The sequence below is a fragment of the Panulirus ornatus genome, chromosome 64, assembly GCF_036320965.1.
Source record: "Panulirus ornatus isolate Po-2019 chromosome 64, ASM3632096v1, whole genome shotgun sequence".
In the NCBI taxonomy this organism is placed as follows: domain Eukaryota; kingdom Metazoa; phylum Arthropoda; class Malacostraca; order Decapoda; family Palinuridae; genus Panulirus; species Panulirus ornatus.
The window spans coordinates 21,479,861-21,496,870 of NC_092287.1; the positions used below are offsets into that span (position 1 = coordinate 21,479,861).

Genomic DNA, 17,010 nt, shown 5'->3' on the forward strand with positions numbered 1-17,010 from the left:
CACACACACACACACACACACACACACACACACAACCAGCAATGTCACTGTCCATCATGACCCACGGATAGTTCAGTCACCACCGAGAGTTTGACTGAACCTGAATTGAAGGGGGGGGGGGACTTGAGGAGGGGGAGCCCGTGGAATACACCCGAACTGAACCTATTCAAAACAAATCTTTGAATATGTTCATTTCGATGAAAATGAATTACGTGCAATAGTTGTTTTGCTTCCCTTGTTGTTTCAGTAGATCTCGATTATACTTACGAAATCACATGAACATTTTAATTAGTGCTTGAATTTCTTCATATATTGAAATACCACTAAGTTTGGCGCTTAATACGAAAAAAAAGAGGCTCCGAAAACCGCTCTAAGGCGTTAAATACGAAATTTAGGAGCTAGATCTCTATAAAAAGCGCTAGATCTAGCGCCAAAAGCGATAAGTTGGCAACTCCGGGTCACTCTTCATATTGACGTATCCACATTGATAGTGTTGGGGGACACGCCAATACGCCTCGCAGTTTCTGCCTTGCTCAGGCCCTCATTGTAAAGGAGAGTAGTAATCACTTCAAGCGTAATATGTGTCGCCCCCGTAAAGACATGATCATGACCTACTGGTCCCAAAATCATCCTGAAGAAATATGATTCCACGCGAAGCGAAGCATCCGGTATATGATCTGAAACACCTCAGACTATCTTCGCTGAAATAATCGTTCAGTATCATAATATTTCGCAGATCGGATTTTAACTAAATACTGAAAAAAAAGATGGTAAAAGGGACATTTGTTTAAATAACCCAGTAAATATTTTGGAAAAAAAAATGGTATTCAATTAATAACGAAGTGAACAAGCAATGAATACGGATATTGAGAAATACAGAGGAATTCAAACACCAATAGACCAATAGGTCCCCCAGAGGCTGTTTGTCACAATAGAAGATGAAAATTCACAGATTTATGTGGTAAAAGTTGGAAGGTATACTGATCATTCAAAGGGAAAATCCTGCAATTTGTCATTGTGATTAAGGAGTCGCAAATAATGTGTGACGTTGGACCTGAGGCGAATTATCAATCGAGTCTTCTTTTAAGTTATTCATACTATTGGTTTTTATCACTTTATTTGGTAAATCATTCCACGTGTTAACAATCCTGTTGAAGAAGATCTATTTCGCCTCATTCGATAAAAAATATTTGTCCTCGAGTTTGTAGCCATTAATTACTACGAGTGAAATTAGACGAATCAAGTTTAAAGTAAAATATCAAAAGCTAATCAAAGTTAACGATTCAGTTACTCACTTAACAAGACAAGTCTTTCCCAGTTTTCAGCTTCTGTGACTGAAGTCAAGCTACATGTAGTCGAGATACAATAGCAGTGATGATCAAGTACCTTCACTTTACACTTAAAAAGGTGGATTATTAACACATTCCACGTCTGACTCCTCGCCCTTATCTAGAAGTGGCACGTCACGCCACAACGAGGGCCACTCATTGAGCATGAAATAATCTTCATCAAACATCCTTCGTTTTCACTGGCTATGTACATTTGCTGGCCGGATCGGCTCAAGTTGGTTATGGATGATAAAGGATGGGAGAGGGGATGGGAGGGTTAATGTGCCCTACCCAGGAAGGAGAGGTATGTGGTGGTATGTCCTGTCCACTCAGAAAAAGGAAAAGCACCTGGAAAGTGGGGTCTGATGGGTGTCATAATGAACGATATAATCCCTGTTGTATGGTCACTGTTGCATCGGTAGGGTTGGTGAGCCTGAGCAGAAGGCGTATTGCCACAACTACTTATAATTATGAGTTTATAATTACACATTATCATCGACATACATATACTTCCACGTTATATTATAGTCCATCCTGTATGACAGCAGTATAATCATGGTAGTTTATAATTATGAGTAATCATAGTCGACATTCATATATTTACACATTACATTATGGTCCAACTTGTGTGAAAGCATTATAATCACCATACGAAACATAGCTGATGCTTAATGTGGCACACAGTATCACGACTGGGTGGAGTTCTCATTGGTGCTGAGCCCAAACACTGTTCACATATACTACATTGTAAGAGAACATCAGTGTGTAGTTATGTTCTAGTTTGTAACATATCAGACACCCACGATAATGTAACAATATATTTCAATAATATCGTATTCGTAACAATGCGATTGACCATTAAGCGTGGTAACTTTAACAATCACAGTCCTCTATATGCCTCAGCAAGGGAAAGGCATCCTTATCATTAACATGGTTTGAGGTGTTTCAGGTAAGAGGTACTGTGCTTCGCTACGCTTGTCATTACATTTCTTCAGCTTGATTTCGGGACCAAGACATCATGATCATGTCCTTCACTATGGAGACGACATAGAGTATGTGTGGAGTGATTACTACCCTTTACAATGAGCGTTATATCAAGGCAGCAACTGCGAGGTGTATTGGCGTGTCCCACAATACTGTATCATTGTGGATACGTCGATATGAAGACACTGGCAGCACGGACGACCAGCGTCGTAGTGGTCGCCCTCGCTCTTGCACAACACCAGAACAAGACCAGGTTCCCAGTACAGTACTTTAGTGGAACCATATCTATACCTCTCCGTTTATCTATCCCTGGTGTAGGCTATTGCAGCTGCAGTCCATGACCGAGCATTCATGAGTGCTTCCACTATTTGCAATGACCTTGGTTTACGACGTAGCCCTCAAAGTGACCCCAATAGACACTAAACCATGGGAAGGGGTGAGGTAATGCATGGGCGGAGACCTGCACTGAAACCGGAGCTGACCCACATAAATAATGTGAAGCAGAGGATGGCATACCTCAGCCCCGCTGGGAGTATCCAAGCCGACCAATCGGGTTGCTTATGGTAGCAGATCGTTTTCTGTGATGGGAAAACGTTCTCTACCGACGCCCCCGACAGCAACAACGTATATTTGGCTACAACCAACCACCAGAGGTGTCTGTCCCACACACACACACACACACACACACATTCTCTCTCTCTCTCTCTCTCTCTCTCTCTCTCTCTCTCTCTCTCTCTCTCTCTCTCTCTCTCTCTCTCCCCGTTGCAACTTTAATGAAAATCATGAGACGTGCTTATCCAGGATGTTAGGACTATACTACCCCTCGTAGTATATATTACCTTGCCATCACAATAGCATATGGTACTCATATATTTATCACATGTCAAGATAGTAATACAACAATAGGTAGTAAAGAGTAATGGTATATGGTACTCATATATTTATCATATGTCAAGAAAGTAATACAACAATAGGTAGTAAAGAGTAATGGTATATGGTACTCATATATTTATCAAATGTCAAGATAGTAATACAACAATAGGTAGTAAAGAGTAATGGTATATGGTACTCATATATTTATCAAATGTCAAGATAGTAATACAACAATAGGTAGTAAAGAGTAATGGCATCTCACGTTTATTTGGTATAGCCACCTCCCGCGTCCAGAACACTGTTCACTCGTCGAGGCATGAATGATGCCGCCAACTCTCATGTCGGCTGTTGTTCCTCTGGGCTACGAAGGTGGTGTTGCCATGCCTGCAAGACATGACTGATGACCGTAGCGCGACCACGACGACAGTTGTGTGGGAAGTCTTTATTCATGACAGCCCCAGATATGTTTCCATAGGGTTCATTCAGGTTAAGGGATGCGGGTGGGTGTGGCGCCACTGTTTAGATTCTCGTGTGTTGCTCATACCGCGCCTTGAGAGCCCGACAGGTGTGGACGTGGCTGTTGTGATGGAGGAAGTAAAAATGCTCTGACTCAGAGATGCGCATTGCCCTCTCAGACGATAACATAATCTCCTTCATAATCACTTCAACATACTTTACCCCCTCATGAAGAACGCATGATGCAGCAAACTATATTTGGTTAAACTAAAACCTGATCAATAAAGATAAATGTTGTGGAAATATGAACTAACTGTAAAGCAGCAAAATTAAAGAAAATATTAGTCTTACAGAGAGAAGTATACATAACCCAGTTATGTTATGATAACGCAGGAGTGCAAACTTCCACAGTAATTCGTATTATGACAATGATAGACGTAATACTGTGCTGACAATGTATTATACTGTGATGGTAGTATAGATGTGTCATCTTTAATAAGCAAGCGTTTCATAACTTTTCATTATAGATGCGATATACTTCGGAGAGAGAGAGAGAGAGAGAGAGAGAGAGAGAGAGAGAGAGAGAGAGAGAGAGAGAGAGAGAGAGAGAGAGAGAGAGAGAGAGAGAGAGAGAGAGAATGTGTGTGTGTGTGTGTGTGTGTGTGTGTGGGACAGACACCTCTGGTGGTTGGTTGTAGCCAAATATACGTTGTTGCTGTCGGGGGCGTCGGTAGAGAACGTTTTCCCATCACAGAAAACGATCTGCTACAATAAGCAACCCGATTGGTCGGCTTGGATACTCCCAGCGGGGCTGAGGTATGCCATCCTCTGCTTCACATTATTTATGTGGGTCAGCTCCGGTTTCAGTGCAGGTCTCCGCCCATGCATCCCCTCACCCCTTCCCATGTTGTGGTGTCTGTTGGGGTCAGTTTGAGGGCTACGTCGTAAACCAAGGTCATCGCAAATAGTGGAAGCACTCATGAATGCTCGGTCATGGACTGCAGCTGCAATAGCCTACACCAGGGATAGATAAACGGAGAGGTATAGATATGGTTCCACTAAAGTACTGTACTGGGAACCTGGTCTTGTTCTGGTGTTGTGCAAGAAGCGAGGGCGACCACTACGACGCTGGTCGTCCGTGCTGCCAGTGTCTTCATATCGACGTATCCACAATGATACAGTATTGTGGGACACGCCAATACACCTGGCAATTGCTGCCTTGATATCACGCTCATTGTAAAGGGTAGTAACCACTCCACACATACTCTATGTCGTCTCCATAGTGAAGGACATGATCATGATGTCTTGGTCCCGAAATCAAGCTGAAGAAATGTAATGACACGCGTAGCGAAGCACAGTATCTCTTACCTGAAACACCTCAAACTATCTTAATGATAAGGATGTCTTTCCCTTGCTGAGGCATATAGAGGACTGTGATTGTTAAAGTTACCACGTTAAATGATCAATTGCATTGTTACGAATACGATATTACTGAAATATATTGTTACATTATCGTGGGTGTCTGATATGTAACAAACTAGAACATAACTACACACTGATGTTCTCTTACAATGTAGTATATGTGAACAGTGTTTGGGCTCAGCACCAATGAGAACTCCACCCAGTCGTGATACTGTGTGCCACATTAAGCATCAGCTATGTTTCGTATGGTGATTATAATGCTTTCACACAAGTTGGACCATAATGTAATATGTAAATATATGAATGTCGACTATGATTACTCATAATTATAAACTACCATGATTATACTGCTGTCATACAGGATGGACTATAATGTAACGTGGAAATATATGTATGTCGATGATAATGTGTAATTATAAACTCATAATTATAAGTAGTTGTGGCATACGCCTTCTGCTCAGGCTCACCAACCCTACCGATGCAACAGTGACCATACAACAGGGATTATATCGTTCATTATGACACCCATCAGACCCCACTTTCCAGGTGCTTTTCCTTTTTTTGAGTGGATAGGACATAACACCACATACCTTTCCTTCCTGGGTAGGGCACATTAACCCTCCCATCCCCTTTCCCGTCCTTTATCATCCATAACCAACTTGAGCCGATCCGGCCAGCAAATGTACATAGCCAGTGAAAACGAAGGATGTTTGATGAAGATTATTTCAAGCTCAATGAGTGGCCCTCGTTGTGGCGTGACGTGCCACTTCTAGATAAGGGCGAGGAGTCAGACGTGGAATGTGTTAATAATCCACCTTTTTAAGTGTAAAGTGAAGGTACTTGATCATCACTGCTATTGTATCTCGACTACATGTCGCTTGACTTCAGTCACAGAAGCTGAAAACTGGGAAAGACTTGTCTTGTTAAGTGAGTAACTGAATCGTTAACTTTGATTAGCTTTTGATATTTTACTTTTAACTTGATTCGTCTAATTTCACTCGTAGCAATTGATGGCTGTAAACTCGAGGACACACGTTTTTTTTTTTTATCGAATGAGGCGAAATGGATCTTCTTCAACAGGATTGTTAACACGTGGAATGATTTACCAAATAAAGTGATAAAAAACCAATAGTATGAATAACATTAAAGAAGACTCGATTGATATTTCGCCTCAGGTCCAACGTCACACATTATTTGCGACTCCTTAATCACAATGACAAATTGCAGGATTTTCCCTTTGAATAATCAGTATACTTCCCAACTTTTACCACATAAATCTGTGAATTTTCATCTTCTATTGTGACAAACAGACTCTGGGGGACCTATTGGTCTATTGGTGTTTGAATTCCTCTGTATTTCTCAATATTCGTATTCACTGCTTGTTCGCTTCGTTATTAATTGAATACCATTTTTTTCCAAAATATTTACTAGGTTATTTAATCAAATGACATCTTTGTTTTTTACCATGTTTTTTCAGTATTTAGTTAAAATCCGATTCGCGAAATATTATGATACTGAACGATCATTTCAGCATGGATAATTCGTTTAGCATACGTCATTTTAGACATTTTCTATTGCAGATGTTCAAGTGTATTTCAAATGATATTGTTAGCTTCCTTTTTTTTTTCTAGACTGTAATAAACAGCAGATTAATAAATATTAATCTGTCAATTTTCTGTTCTCTCCTGAGAAGATAAACATATAATTAAAATTAATTGCGATGGGTAACTGCACCTTTGTTATATTTTAAGGTTCATATTTATTCACAATTATCGGGAGGAGTTTTTTTTTTCCGTGTCTCTCTTTTTTTTTTTTCTGTGGGAAACTTTTGTCTACCAGCAGCCAACGTATATATGAGGCACGACTGAAAACTTAAGTTAACAGGAGCATGAATGATAATGGGTTCGTATGTGTGATAATTGTTGTAATCAGATAACTTAATAACCATTGTTAGAATAATCCCTGGTACGTAGTGGGTTGCGTGGCCTCCTTTTCTAGTGCAAAGTAGGTGACATTACCCCGCGCCCAGTGCACATGGGTGATATGGCTCCCTGCCTAGTGCATAATGAGTGACATGGCCCCATTCGTAATGTACAGTGGGTGGCATGGCTCCCTGCATAGTGCATAGTGGGTGATATGGCTCCCACTGCCTGTGTACAGTGGGTGGCGTGGCTCCCTGCTTAGTGTACAGTGGGTGGCGTGGCTCCTTGCTTAGTGCATAGTGGGTGGCATGGCCCCTCGCTTGGTGCATAGTGCGTGGAATGGCTCCCTGTCTAGTGAATAGTGGATGACATGATTCCTTGCATAGTGCATAGTGGGTGACTTGGCCCCCTGCCTAGTGCATAGTGGGTGGCACGGCCCCCTGCTTAGTGCACAGTGGGTGACATGGCTCCCTGCATAGTGCACACTGTATAACATGGCTCCCTGCATAGTGCACACTGTATAACATGGCTCCCTGCTTAGTGCACAGTGGGTGACATGGCTCCCTGCATAGTGCACACTGTATAACATGGCTCCCTGCTTAGTGCACACTGGATGTCATGACTCCCTGCTTAGTGCACACTGGATGACATGGCCCTTATACTTAGTGCACCTATAGCTGACCTCCTTGGCAAGATATGCAGGCGACCTCCTGGATTAGGTCAGCATGTGACCTCCTGGGGCAGCACCTGCAGGTGACCTGGTGACAGTGCACCAAAGGCAGAGGCGCTCAGGCACTCCGGATAGTATTTTCAGCAAATTAAAGTCAAGAATCGACTGTCTATAAAGTCCTCCAGTCGACCCATACGAACAAAACACGCCAATGCTCCTCAGGTTTGGTCATCGCACCTAAAGAAGCACCTTGAGCTAATGGAGAAGGTTCAGAGGATATTCAGGAGATGGGGCCCCGTGAGCTTAAAACTCCCTCTCCGTACAGTACCAGAGATGGAGCCCCTGAGTATAAAACTCCCTCCCCATACAGTACAAGAGATGGAGCCCTATGAGTGTGCAACTTTCTCCCCATACAAGAAATGGTGCCCCATGAGTGTAAAACTCCCTCCCCATACAGTACAAGAAATGGTGCCCCATGAGTGTAAAACTCCCTCCCCGTACAGTACAAGAAATGATGCCCCATGAGTGTAAAACGCCCTCCCCATACAGTGCAAGACATGGGGCCCTATGAGTAGTGAACTCTTTCCCCGTACAGTACAAAACTTGGGACCCCATGAGTGTAAAACTCTCTCCGTACAGTACAAGAGATGGAGCCCCTGAGTATAAAACTCCCTCCCCATACAGTACAAGAGATGGAGCCCCATGAGTGTGCAACTTTCTCCCCATACAGTACAAGAAATGGGGCTCCATGAGTGTAAAACTCCCTCCCCGTACAGTACAAGAGATGGAGCTCCATGAGTGTAAAACTCCCTCCCCATACAGTACAAGAGATGGAGCCCCATGAGTGTAAAACTCCCTCCCCATACAGTACAAGAAATGGGGGCCTCGTGAATGTAAAACTCCCTCCTCGTACAACACAGGAGATGGGGCCCTTACAAGAGACGGGGAGGTAATCACACACATTTGTGTGTGCTTATGGGATATTCTTCGAGAAATGGAGAATGATTCTTATTACCAGAGATAAATATTTGAGGCTCTGACTCACACGACACTAACAGCCTGCCCCTCGCACATCTAGCCGGCAGTCTGAGCACCATGAGTGAACCCAGAGGAGGAAAAGACCACAGTAATTACAACATTCCCGAAAATCTTGTTCCGAATTATGCCGAGCTAGTGAGCTGACCTGAGTGGACTGGACTCTTGATCCCAATTGGGGTATTTGGCATGGATTCAACAATGGGGAATTCTGCTTTGAAGGTCGAGCAAAAAATGCTCGCTTCAGAGATCTGTACAAGGAAGACTTGGCGGTAACCAGTGTGAGGACTTAACTGTGATAGTCATGGGGTTTGATATGGAGGACTTATTAGCACAGAGGACTGGAGAGGACCTGGCTCAGAAGAGGGCATATGAGACCTGAAAACAGAGGACTTGGCATGAAAGGCTCATCGTACAAGACGTGACACACGGGTTTCCATGCAAGACCAACAGAAACTGGAGTTAGAGACATACAAAACCCTTGCCTCAGGATAAGGTTATCGACCTAAGAAGCTTCACCCTTGGTATGTTTCAGGAATGTTTCGTTTACTAAATGACAGATGTACAACTTCTCATCCCCTACCAGTTGTATCACCATACCCTCACCGCTCTCATATTGCCTTTCCCCCTTTCTTGCTTTCCCTCGTACCATTTCCCAAGGATCCCAGTGTAGTTTTCTGGGTGATTGTGGTTCCTGTACTCCCCTGTGTAGTCTTAGGATATGGCCTTTGTACGTTGCACCTGTACAGTGTCGTGTGTGAAAATCTATTACAAAAGTCATGTTATGTTGTTATATGAAGCTTATATTTTTGTTGTTGTGTCGTAATCTATAACGTGAACATCTAGATCAAGCTCAGGGAAGCATTAGTACGTAGCATCTTCACTAGTACTGCATAATTGACCCTTGTCTTTCCCCTATACACTTCCTTCTTATCCAGTAACAAGACTCTGCAGTTCGGACTTTCACTGGCATTACGTAGTATTTCACCATTAGATATATAGTTGTTGGCTTAAATCTGTTTCCTCATCTCATTCAAGGATGATTAGCATAGTGGGTGTATCATAATTATTAGCACAGGATCTCAAAGGATGGTGTTTGCATGCTCGTAAGGGATGTTACCGGACTCTGCCTGATTATGGTTACACCATGAGTGGAAATTCACCTTTGATGAGAGTGAACCATCCTCACTAGACCAAAAAAATAAAAAAAAAATAGATAAATGACCATTGCATAGTTTTGTTGATAAAATTCTAAAATCTAAAGAAATCTTATCATTTCCCTGTTCCTGACTGGAGTGAAGGCTAGGAGCTCCAAGAGCCACATAGAAGAGGTCTAAGGATAGTGTGATTAATCAACTGACAGCATTAGGGAACATGGGAGACTACATCACTTTGTATGCGCATGACCGACTCTCTTGATTTATTTTGCAGGTGGCGTGTGTTTGCCAGGAGGTGCTTGCCTGCTGCTCCTGAGCCATCATCATGTGTAACCCCACAGTCTGCGTAACCCCGGCATCATGGTGGTGCTGTGTGGTCGTCTCGAGGTGGTGGTAGTGGAGGCATGCGACCTCCCTAACCTCGACCAGAACGTACTGCGCCCCGGAGACAAAAGCGACCCCTACTGTGTGGTCGAGGTGCAAGGCGGTAGTGGTGGCCTTGTGAAAATCGGTAAAACGTTCACCATAGACGATTGTCTGAACCCAAAGTGGTATTTCAAAGTAGCTGCGGACATTAGTCAGGACATAGCGGGACTAAGATTCACGGTAAAAGATAGGGACTTACTGTCGTCAGATACCATTGGCAGCTGCTTTCTCCCCGTGCATACCTTTATAGACAACAGTACACCACACAAGGCTGAGCTTGCCCTTGTAAACCATAAAGGGTTTCAGGCTGGTACCCTTAAAGTCACAGCTTCATTCAGTCCAAGCGCAGAGCAGCCAGATGTAACATTTGGGGATCGTGCCTGGAACAAAGCAAGTGAAATCAAAGAACGTGTGTCGAGAAAGATCTCGAAATACGGTGATACAGGTGATTCGGCGAGTTCATTCGGTGACATGGCATTCCTACATGGGTGTTTGGATCTGAAGTTGGAGCAGGCCAACAACTTGCCCAACCTAGACAGTTCTATCCTTAGCCTCAGCAAGAAGGATGTGTCGGACCCATTTGTCGTTGTTTCACTTGAGGATATTGATGGTGAGCCGTGGAAGATTGCAACAACACAAGTCATTGACAATAACCTAAGCCCGGTGTGGGATGAAAGCTTCCGAGTAGATGTCTGCCATGATGTCTCCTCCATCACTTTCACTGTCCGGGATAAGGACTTCATCTCCTCGGAGCAGATAGGTTCCGTCTCATTTCCCGTCAACACCTTAACCTCGGGGGATAGAGTAAGTGGGACTTTTGACCTGTTACGAGAAAACAAGAATAAACGAGCTGGTACCCTGACCTTATCCATGATCTATCACCCCAAACAGGCTGTACAGCACTCATATGAAGTACCTGAATGCCTCTTCCCCCTCCGCCCCGGCAATGAAGTGAGACTCTACCAGGACTCCCACTGCCCTTCTCTCCCTCTGCCCCTCACAGACTACTTTGGCAATGCCTACCAGCCACGCAGCACTTGGAGGGATATTTACACTACCATCATGGAAGCGACTCAGTTCATATACATCGTTGGCTGGAGTGTGAGTGCCAGAATTTCATTACTGAGGGATGAAGGCGATGACAATCGAAGTTTGGGTGAGATGCTGAAGCAAAAGGCTTTTGAAGGAGTGCGAGTTCGACTCCTCTTATGGGATGAGGTAACTTCAAATGACCTCCGCAAAACTGGTGCCATGAGCACTGAGGATGAAGAGACTGCTAGCTTTTTCAGGGGGACACCAGTTGTGGTTGTCTTGGCCCCTCGGGATCGCTATACGAAGGATATGTTCTCTACCAAGACTCACTTCACTTCACTCTGTTATACCCACCATCAGAAGTGTGTCATTGCTGATGCACCCATACTAGAAATGCCAGGTCAGAGGAAGGTGGTGGCTTTTGTTGGGGGTTTGGACCTGACAGGTGGACGGTATGACTCCCCCTGTCATCCACTGTTCAGCACACTTGTCCGCGAACACAAGAATGATTTCCGTAATCGTGTGTTTCCTACCCTCACCAGTGCCAATGGTCCACGTGAGCCGTGGCATGATATTCACAGTCGTGTGGAAGGCCCTGCTGCCCATGATGTTTTGATGAATTTTATTGAGCGATGGCGCAAACAGGCAACAGACTATATGGATTCAATCATTCCCTTGCAACAAATGGATGGCATTGCCATGGACTATTGTTCCACTGCCCCAAATCGGTGGGGTGTCCAGGTATTCCGTTCAATTAACTCTGATTCGGCAGAGTTTCAGTGTTCCACTACTGCGGGGCTAACCAAGAAGAAGGGGCGGGCCTTTGATAACAGCCTTCACCGGGCTTACATCCACCACATACGCCGTGCTAGACACTGCATCTATATCGAGAACCAGTACTTCATGGGCAGCAGCCACATGTGGCCCGATTGCCGTGATGCCAAGGCAGGAAACCTCGTACCTCTGGAAATTGCTACCAAGATTGAGGAGAAGATAAAGGATGGCCAGCGGTTTGTGGCTTACATCTGCATCCCCATGTTCCCTGAGGGCAAACCGGCAGACAAGGTGAGATATTTTATATTTCAATACTCATTTAACTTCATCCTCTTTATTGATACCTGGGGATTCACTGTAGAGGCAGTATGACAGTTCCAAAGCACTCTTTACCATATAGTATGTCTCAGTATATATATATATATATATATATATATATATATATATATATATATATATATATATATATATATATATATATATATAATATATATATATATATATATATATATATATATATATATATATATATATATATATATATATATATATATATTTCTTTCAAACTTCGCCATTTCCCGCGTAGCGTTAAGAACAGAGAACTGGGCCTTTGAGGGAATATCCTCACCTGGCCCCCTTCTCTGTTCCTTTTTTTTGGAAAATAAAAAAAAAAAAAAGAGAGGAGAGGATTTACAGCCCCCCCCGCTCCCTCCCCTTTTAGTCGCCTTCTACGACACGCAGGGAATACGTGGGAAGTATTCTTTCTCCCCTATCCCCAGGTATAATATATATATATATATATATATATATATATATATATATATATATATATATATATATATATATATATATACATATACGTGCTGACATACGTCAGAGTTCCGGTCGCATCTCAGAATGGACGTACATCGGACATAAGTCAGCATGGCATTTAGAATTCATATACCTGTACAGCATTCTTTTATCCTACTCAATTTCTATCATGATTATCTCGTTTTTTAGTAACCAGCTTCATTATATGATTCTGTAGTTTCTTTTCGCCATTTATTTAAGATTCTTCAGTTCAAAGATCGATTCATCCAAACTTTCAATGAACTTTTCGGCAGCTCCTTCGTCAGTACTCGCTGCTTCACCTATGACTCGAACATTGTGCAAGCTTTTGAATCTATGAAATCATGACTTTCTGACAAAGTTCTCAGTGAAATCCTCTCCCACTCGCTCCTTCAGAGTCTGGAAAAGACTTTCTAGCTCTCGCCTGAATTGTTAGTAAGCTTAGCGGCACACTTTTTTTTTTTTTATTTGATCTTCCATCCACACCATTAACAACTTTTCCATTTCGTGGATGTGCCCTTGTCGTTGCTTCATTCTCGTAGACTTCATACTTACCGAACCTTTCACTGCTTCTCGTATTTTTCTTTTCCTTTAAAATTGTGGACACAGTCCAATGGGACAACTGTATACCCCGTGCAATCGCAATAACTTTTATTTTACCTTCATATATGTGATTACCTTCATTTTCAATTCCAAATCGAGCGTCTTCCTCGGCTTCTTGCCAGATCTCTCAACATGTGATGGAGTTTTCCTCTTGCTCGTCATCTTATTTGGGGTTTTGATACAAAAGTGGCTTAATCCAGCACAAAAATGTGGTAGATTCACTTGAATAACGCTTGCTTACTGACATTCACTTACGTATGCACTCAGCAGTTAGCACTGGCGGTCGTACGACCTACCGTAATTTTTATATCTATGTATTTCTATTGATTTTTACTTGTTCCTTCCTTCGTCAGCGCTTGTTGTTTCACCTGTGACTCGAACATTCTGCAAGTTATATCTGTTGAACCATGATTTGCTGTGATGTTCTCGATGTAATCCTCTCCTGGTTGCTCCTTCAAAGTCTCATAAAGACGTCTTAGCCTTCGCCTCAATTGTTAATAAGTTCATTTTTTTTTTATTTGATCTTCCATCTACAGCATCAATAACTTTTCCATTTCGTGGATGGGCCCCTGTCGTTGCTTTGTTCTTATCATAGACTTCATACATGCCGAACCTTTCACTGCTTCACATTAACTTCTTTTATTCCTTCATATTGATTACCTTTTTTAAATTCCAAGATCGAGCGTCTTCCTCTGGTTCTTGTCAGATCTATCAATATGTGATGGGTGTTCCCTCTTACTCGTCATCTTATTTGGGGTTTAATACAAAAATGGTTTAATCCAGTACGAAAATTCGTTAGATTTACTTGGAAAAAAAACCGCGCTCTTACTGAGTGGTGCTATGATGTACACAACGCCGGGATCGGTAGCACCGGTGGACGTGCGACCAAGGGTAATTTCTATATTTACGTACATATTTTGACATTTTTTCCGGTCGCATGTTACGTATGGTCGTAAGTCGCATAGTTCGTAAGTCGGTTTATTTATTTATATTTTATTCATTACACTTTGTTACTGTCTTCCGCATTAGCGAGGTAGCGCAAGGAAACAACTAAAGAATGGCCCAACCCACCCCCTACACATGCATATACATCCACGTCTACACACGCACATATACATACCTACTACTACTCCTAAAACAGGAGTGGTGGGAGTATGTGATATAGTATAAGAAAGTAACTCTAGATTGATATGGGTAAAACTGAAAGTTGCTGGAGAGAGATGGGTGAATATCGGTGCATATGCACCTGGGCATGAGAAGAAAGATCATGAGAGGCAAGTGTTTTGGGAGCAGCTGAATGAGTGTGTTAGTGGTTTTGATGCACGAGACCGGGTTATAGTGATGGATGATTTCAATGCAAAGGTGAGTAATGTGGCAGTTGAGGGAATAATTGGTATACATGGGGTGTTCACTGTTGTAAATGGAAATGGTGAAGAGCTTGTAGATTTATGTGCTGAAAAAGGACTGGTGATTGGGAATACCTGGTTTAAAAAGAGAGATACACATAAGTATACATATGTAAGTAGGAGAGATGGCCAGAGAGCATTATTGGTTTACGTGTTAATTGACAGGAGCGCGAAAGAGAGACTTTTGGATGTTAATGTGCTGAGAGGTGCAACGGGAGGGATGTCTGATCATTATCTTGTGGAGGCAAAGGTTAAGATTTGTAGGGGTTTTCAGGAAAGAAGAGAGAACGTTGGGGTGAAGAGAGTGAGCTTGGGAAGGAGACTTGTGTGAGGAAGTACCAGGAGAGACTGAATACAGAATGGAAAAAGGTGAGAACAAAGGACGTAAGGGGAGTGGGAGAGGAATGGGATGTATTTAGGGAAGCAGTGATGGCTTGCGCAAAAGATGCTTGTGGCATGAGAAGCGTGGGAGGTGGGCAAATTAGAAAGGGTAGTTATTGGTGGGATGAAGAAGTCAGATTATTAGTGAAAGAGAAGAGAGAGTCATGCAGATGATTTTTGCAGGGAAATAATGCAAATGAGTGGGAGATGTATAAAAGAAAGAGGCAGGTGGTCAAGAGAAAGGTGCAAGAGGTGAAAAAGAGGGCAAATGAGAGTTGGGGTGAGAGAGTATCGTTAAATTTTAGGGAGAAAAAGATGTTTTGGAAGGAGGTAAATAAAGTGCATAAGACAAGGGAACAAATGGGAACTTCAGTGAAGGGGGCTAATGGGGAGGTGATAACAAGTAGTGGTGATGTGAGAAGGAGATGGAGTGAGTATTTTGAAGGTTTGTTGAATGTGTTTCATGATAGAGTGGCAGATATAGGGTGTTTTGGTCGAGGCGGTGTGCAGAGTGAGAGGGTTAGGGAAAATGATTTGGTAAACAGAGAAGAGGCAGTAAAAGCTTTGCGGAAGATGAAAGCCAGCAAGGCAGCGGGTTTGGATGGTATTGCAGTGGAATTTATTGAAAAAGGTGGTGACTGTATTGTTGACTGGTTGGTAAGTTTATTTAATGTATGTATGATTCATGGTGAGGTGCCTGAGGATTGGCGGAATGCTTGCATAGTGCCATTGTACAAAGGCAAAGGGGATAAGAGTGAGTGCTCAAATTACAGAGGTATAAGTTTGTTGAGTATTCCTAGTAAATTATATGGGAGGGTATTGATTGTGAGGGTGAAGGCATGTACAGAGCATCAGATTGGGGAAGAGCAGTGTGATTTCAGAAGTGGTAGAGTATGTGTGGATTAGGTGTTTGCTTTGAAGAATGTATGTGAGAAATAAAGAATGTATGTGAGAAATACTTAGAGAAGTAAATGGATTTGTATGTAGCATTTATGGATCTAGAGAAGGCATATGATAAGAGTTGATAGAGATGCTCTTTGGAAGGTATTAAGAGTCAAGTTGTTAGAAGGCATGTGTATGTGTAGGAAGAGAGGAAAGTGATTGGTTCTCAGTGAATGTAGGTTTGCGGCAGGGATGTGTGATGTCTCCATGGTTGTTTAATTTGTTTATGGATGGGGTTGTTAGGGAGGTGAATGCAAGAGTTTTGGAAAGAGGGGAAAGTATGCAGTCTGTTGTGGATGAGAGAGCTTGGGAAGTGAGTCAGTTGTTGTTCGCTGATGATACAGCGCTGGTGGCTGATTCATGTGAGAAACTGCAGAAGCTAGTGACTGAGTTTGGTAAAGTGTGTGAAAGAAGAAAGTTGAGAGTAAATGTGAATAAGAGTAATGTTATTAGGTACAGTAGGGTTGAGGGTCAAGTAAATTGGGAGGTAAGTTTGAATGGAGATAAACTGGAGGAAGTGAAGTGTTTTAGATATCTGGGAGTGGATTTGGCAGCGGATGTAACCATGGAAGTGGAAGTGAGTCATAGGGTGGGGGAGGGGGTGAAAATTCTGGGAGCCTTGAAGAATGTGTGGAAGTCGAAAACATTATCTCGGAAAGCAAAAATGGGTATATTTGAAGGAATAGTGGTTCCAACAATGTTGTATGGTTGTGAGGCATGGGCTATGGATAGAGTCGTGTGGAGGAGGGTCGATGTGCTGGAAATGAG

At 42.7% G+C, this 17,010-nt stretch overlaps 1 protein-coding gene across 8 annotated transcripts in view; it reads left to right on the top strand.

Annotated features, from left to right (window-relative positions):
- LOC139746301 (uncharacterized) overlaps positions 1-17,010 on the top strand; it is a 114,468-nt gene that overhangs the window by 88,176 nt on the left and 9,282 nt on the right. For all 8 annotated transcript variants that reach the window (XM_071657406.1, XM_071657412.1, XM_071657407.1 and 5 more), the window contains one exon: positions 10,122-12,370. In XM_071657406.1, coding sequence (XP_071513507.1) covers positions 10,208-12,370 — 2,163 coding nt within the window. In that variant the 5' untranslated portion in view covers positions 10,122-10,207. The remainder of the gene's footprint in view (positions 1-10,121; positions 12,371-17,010) is intronic.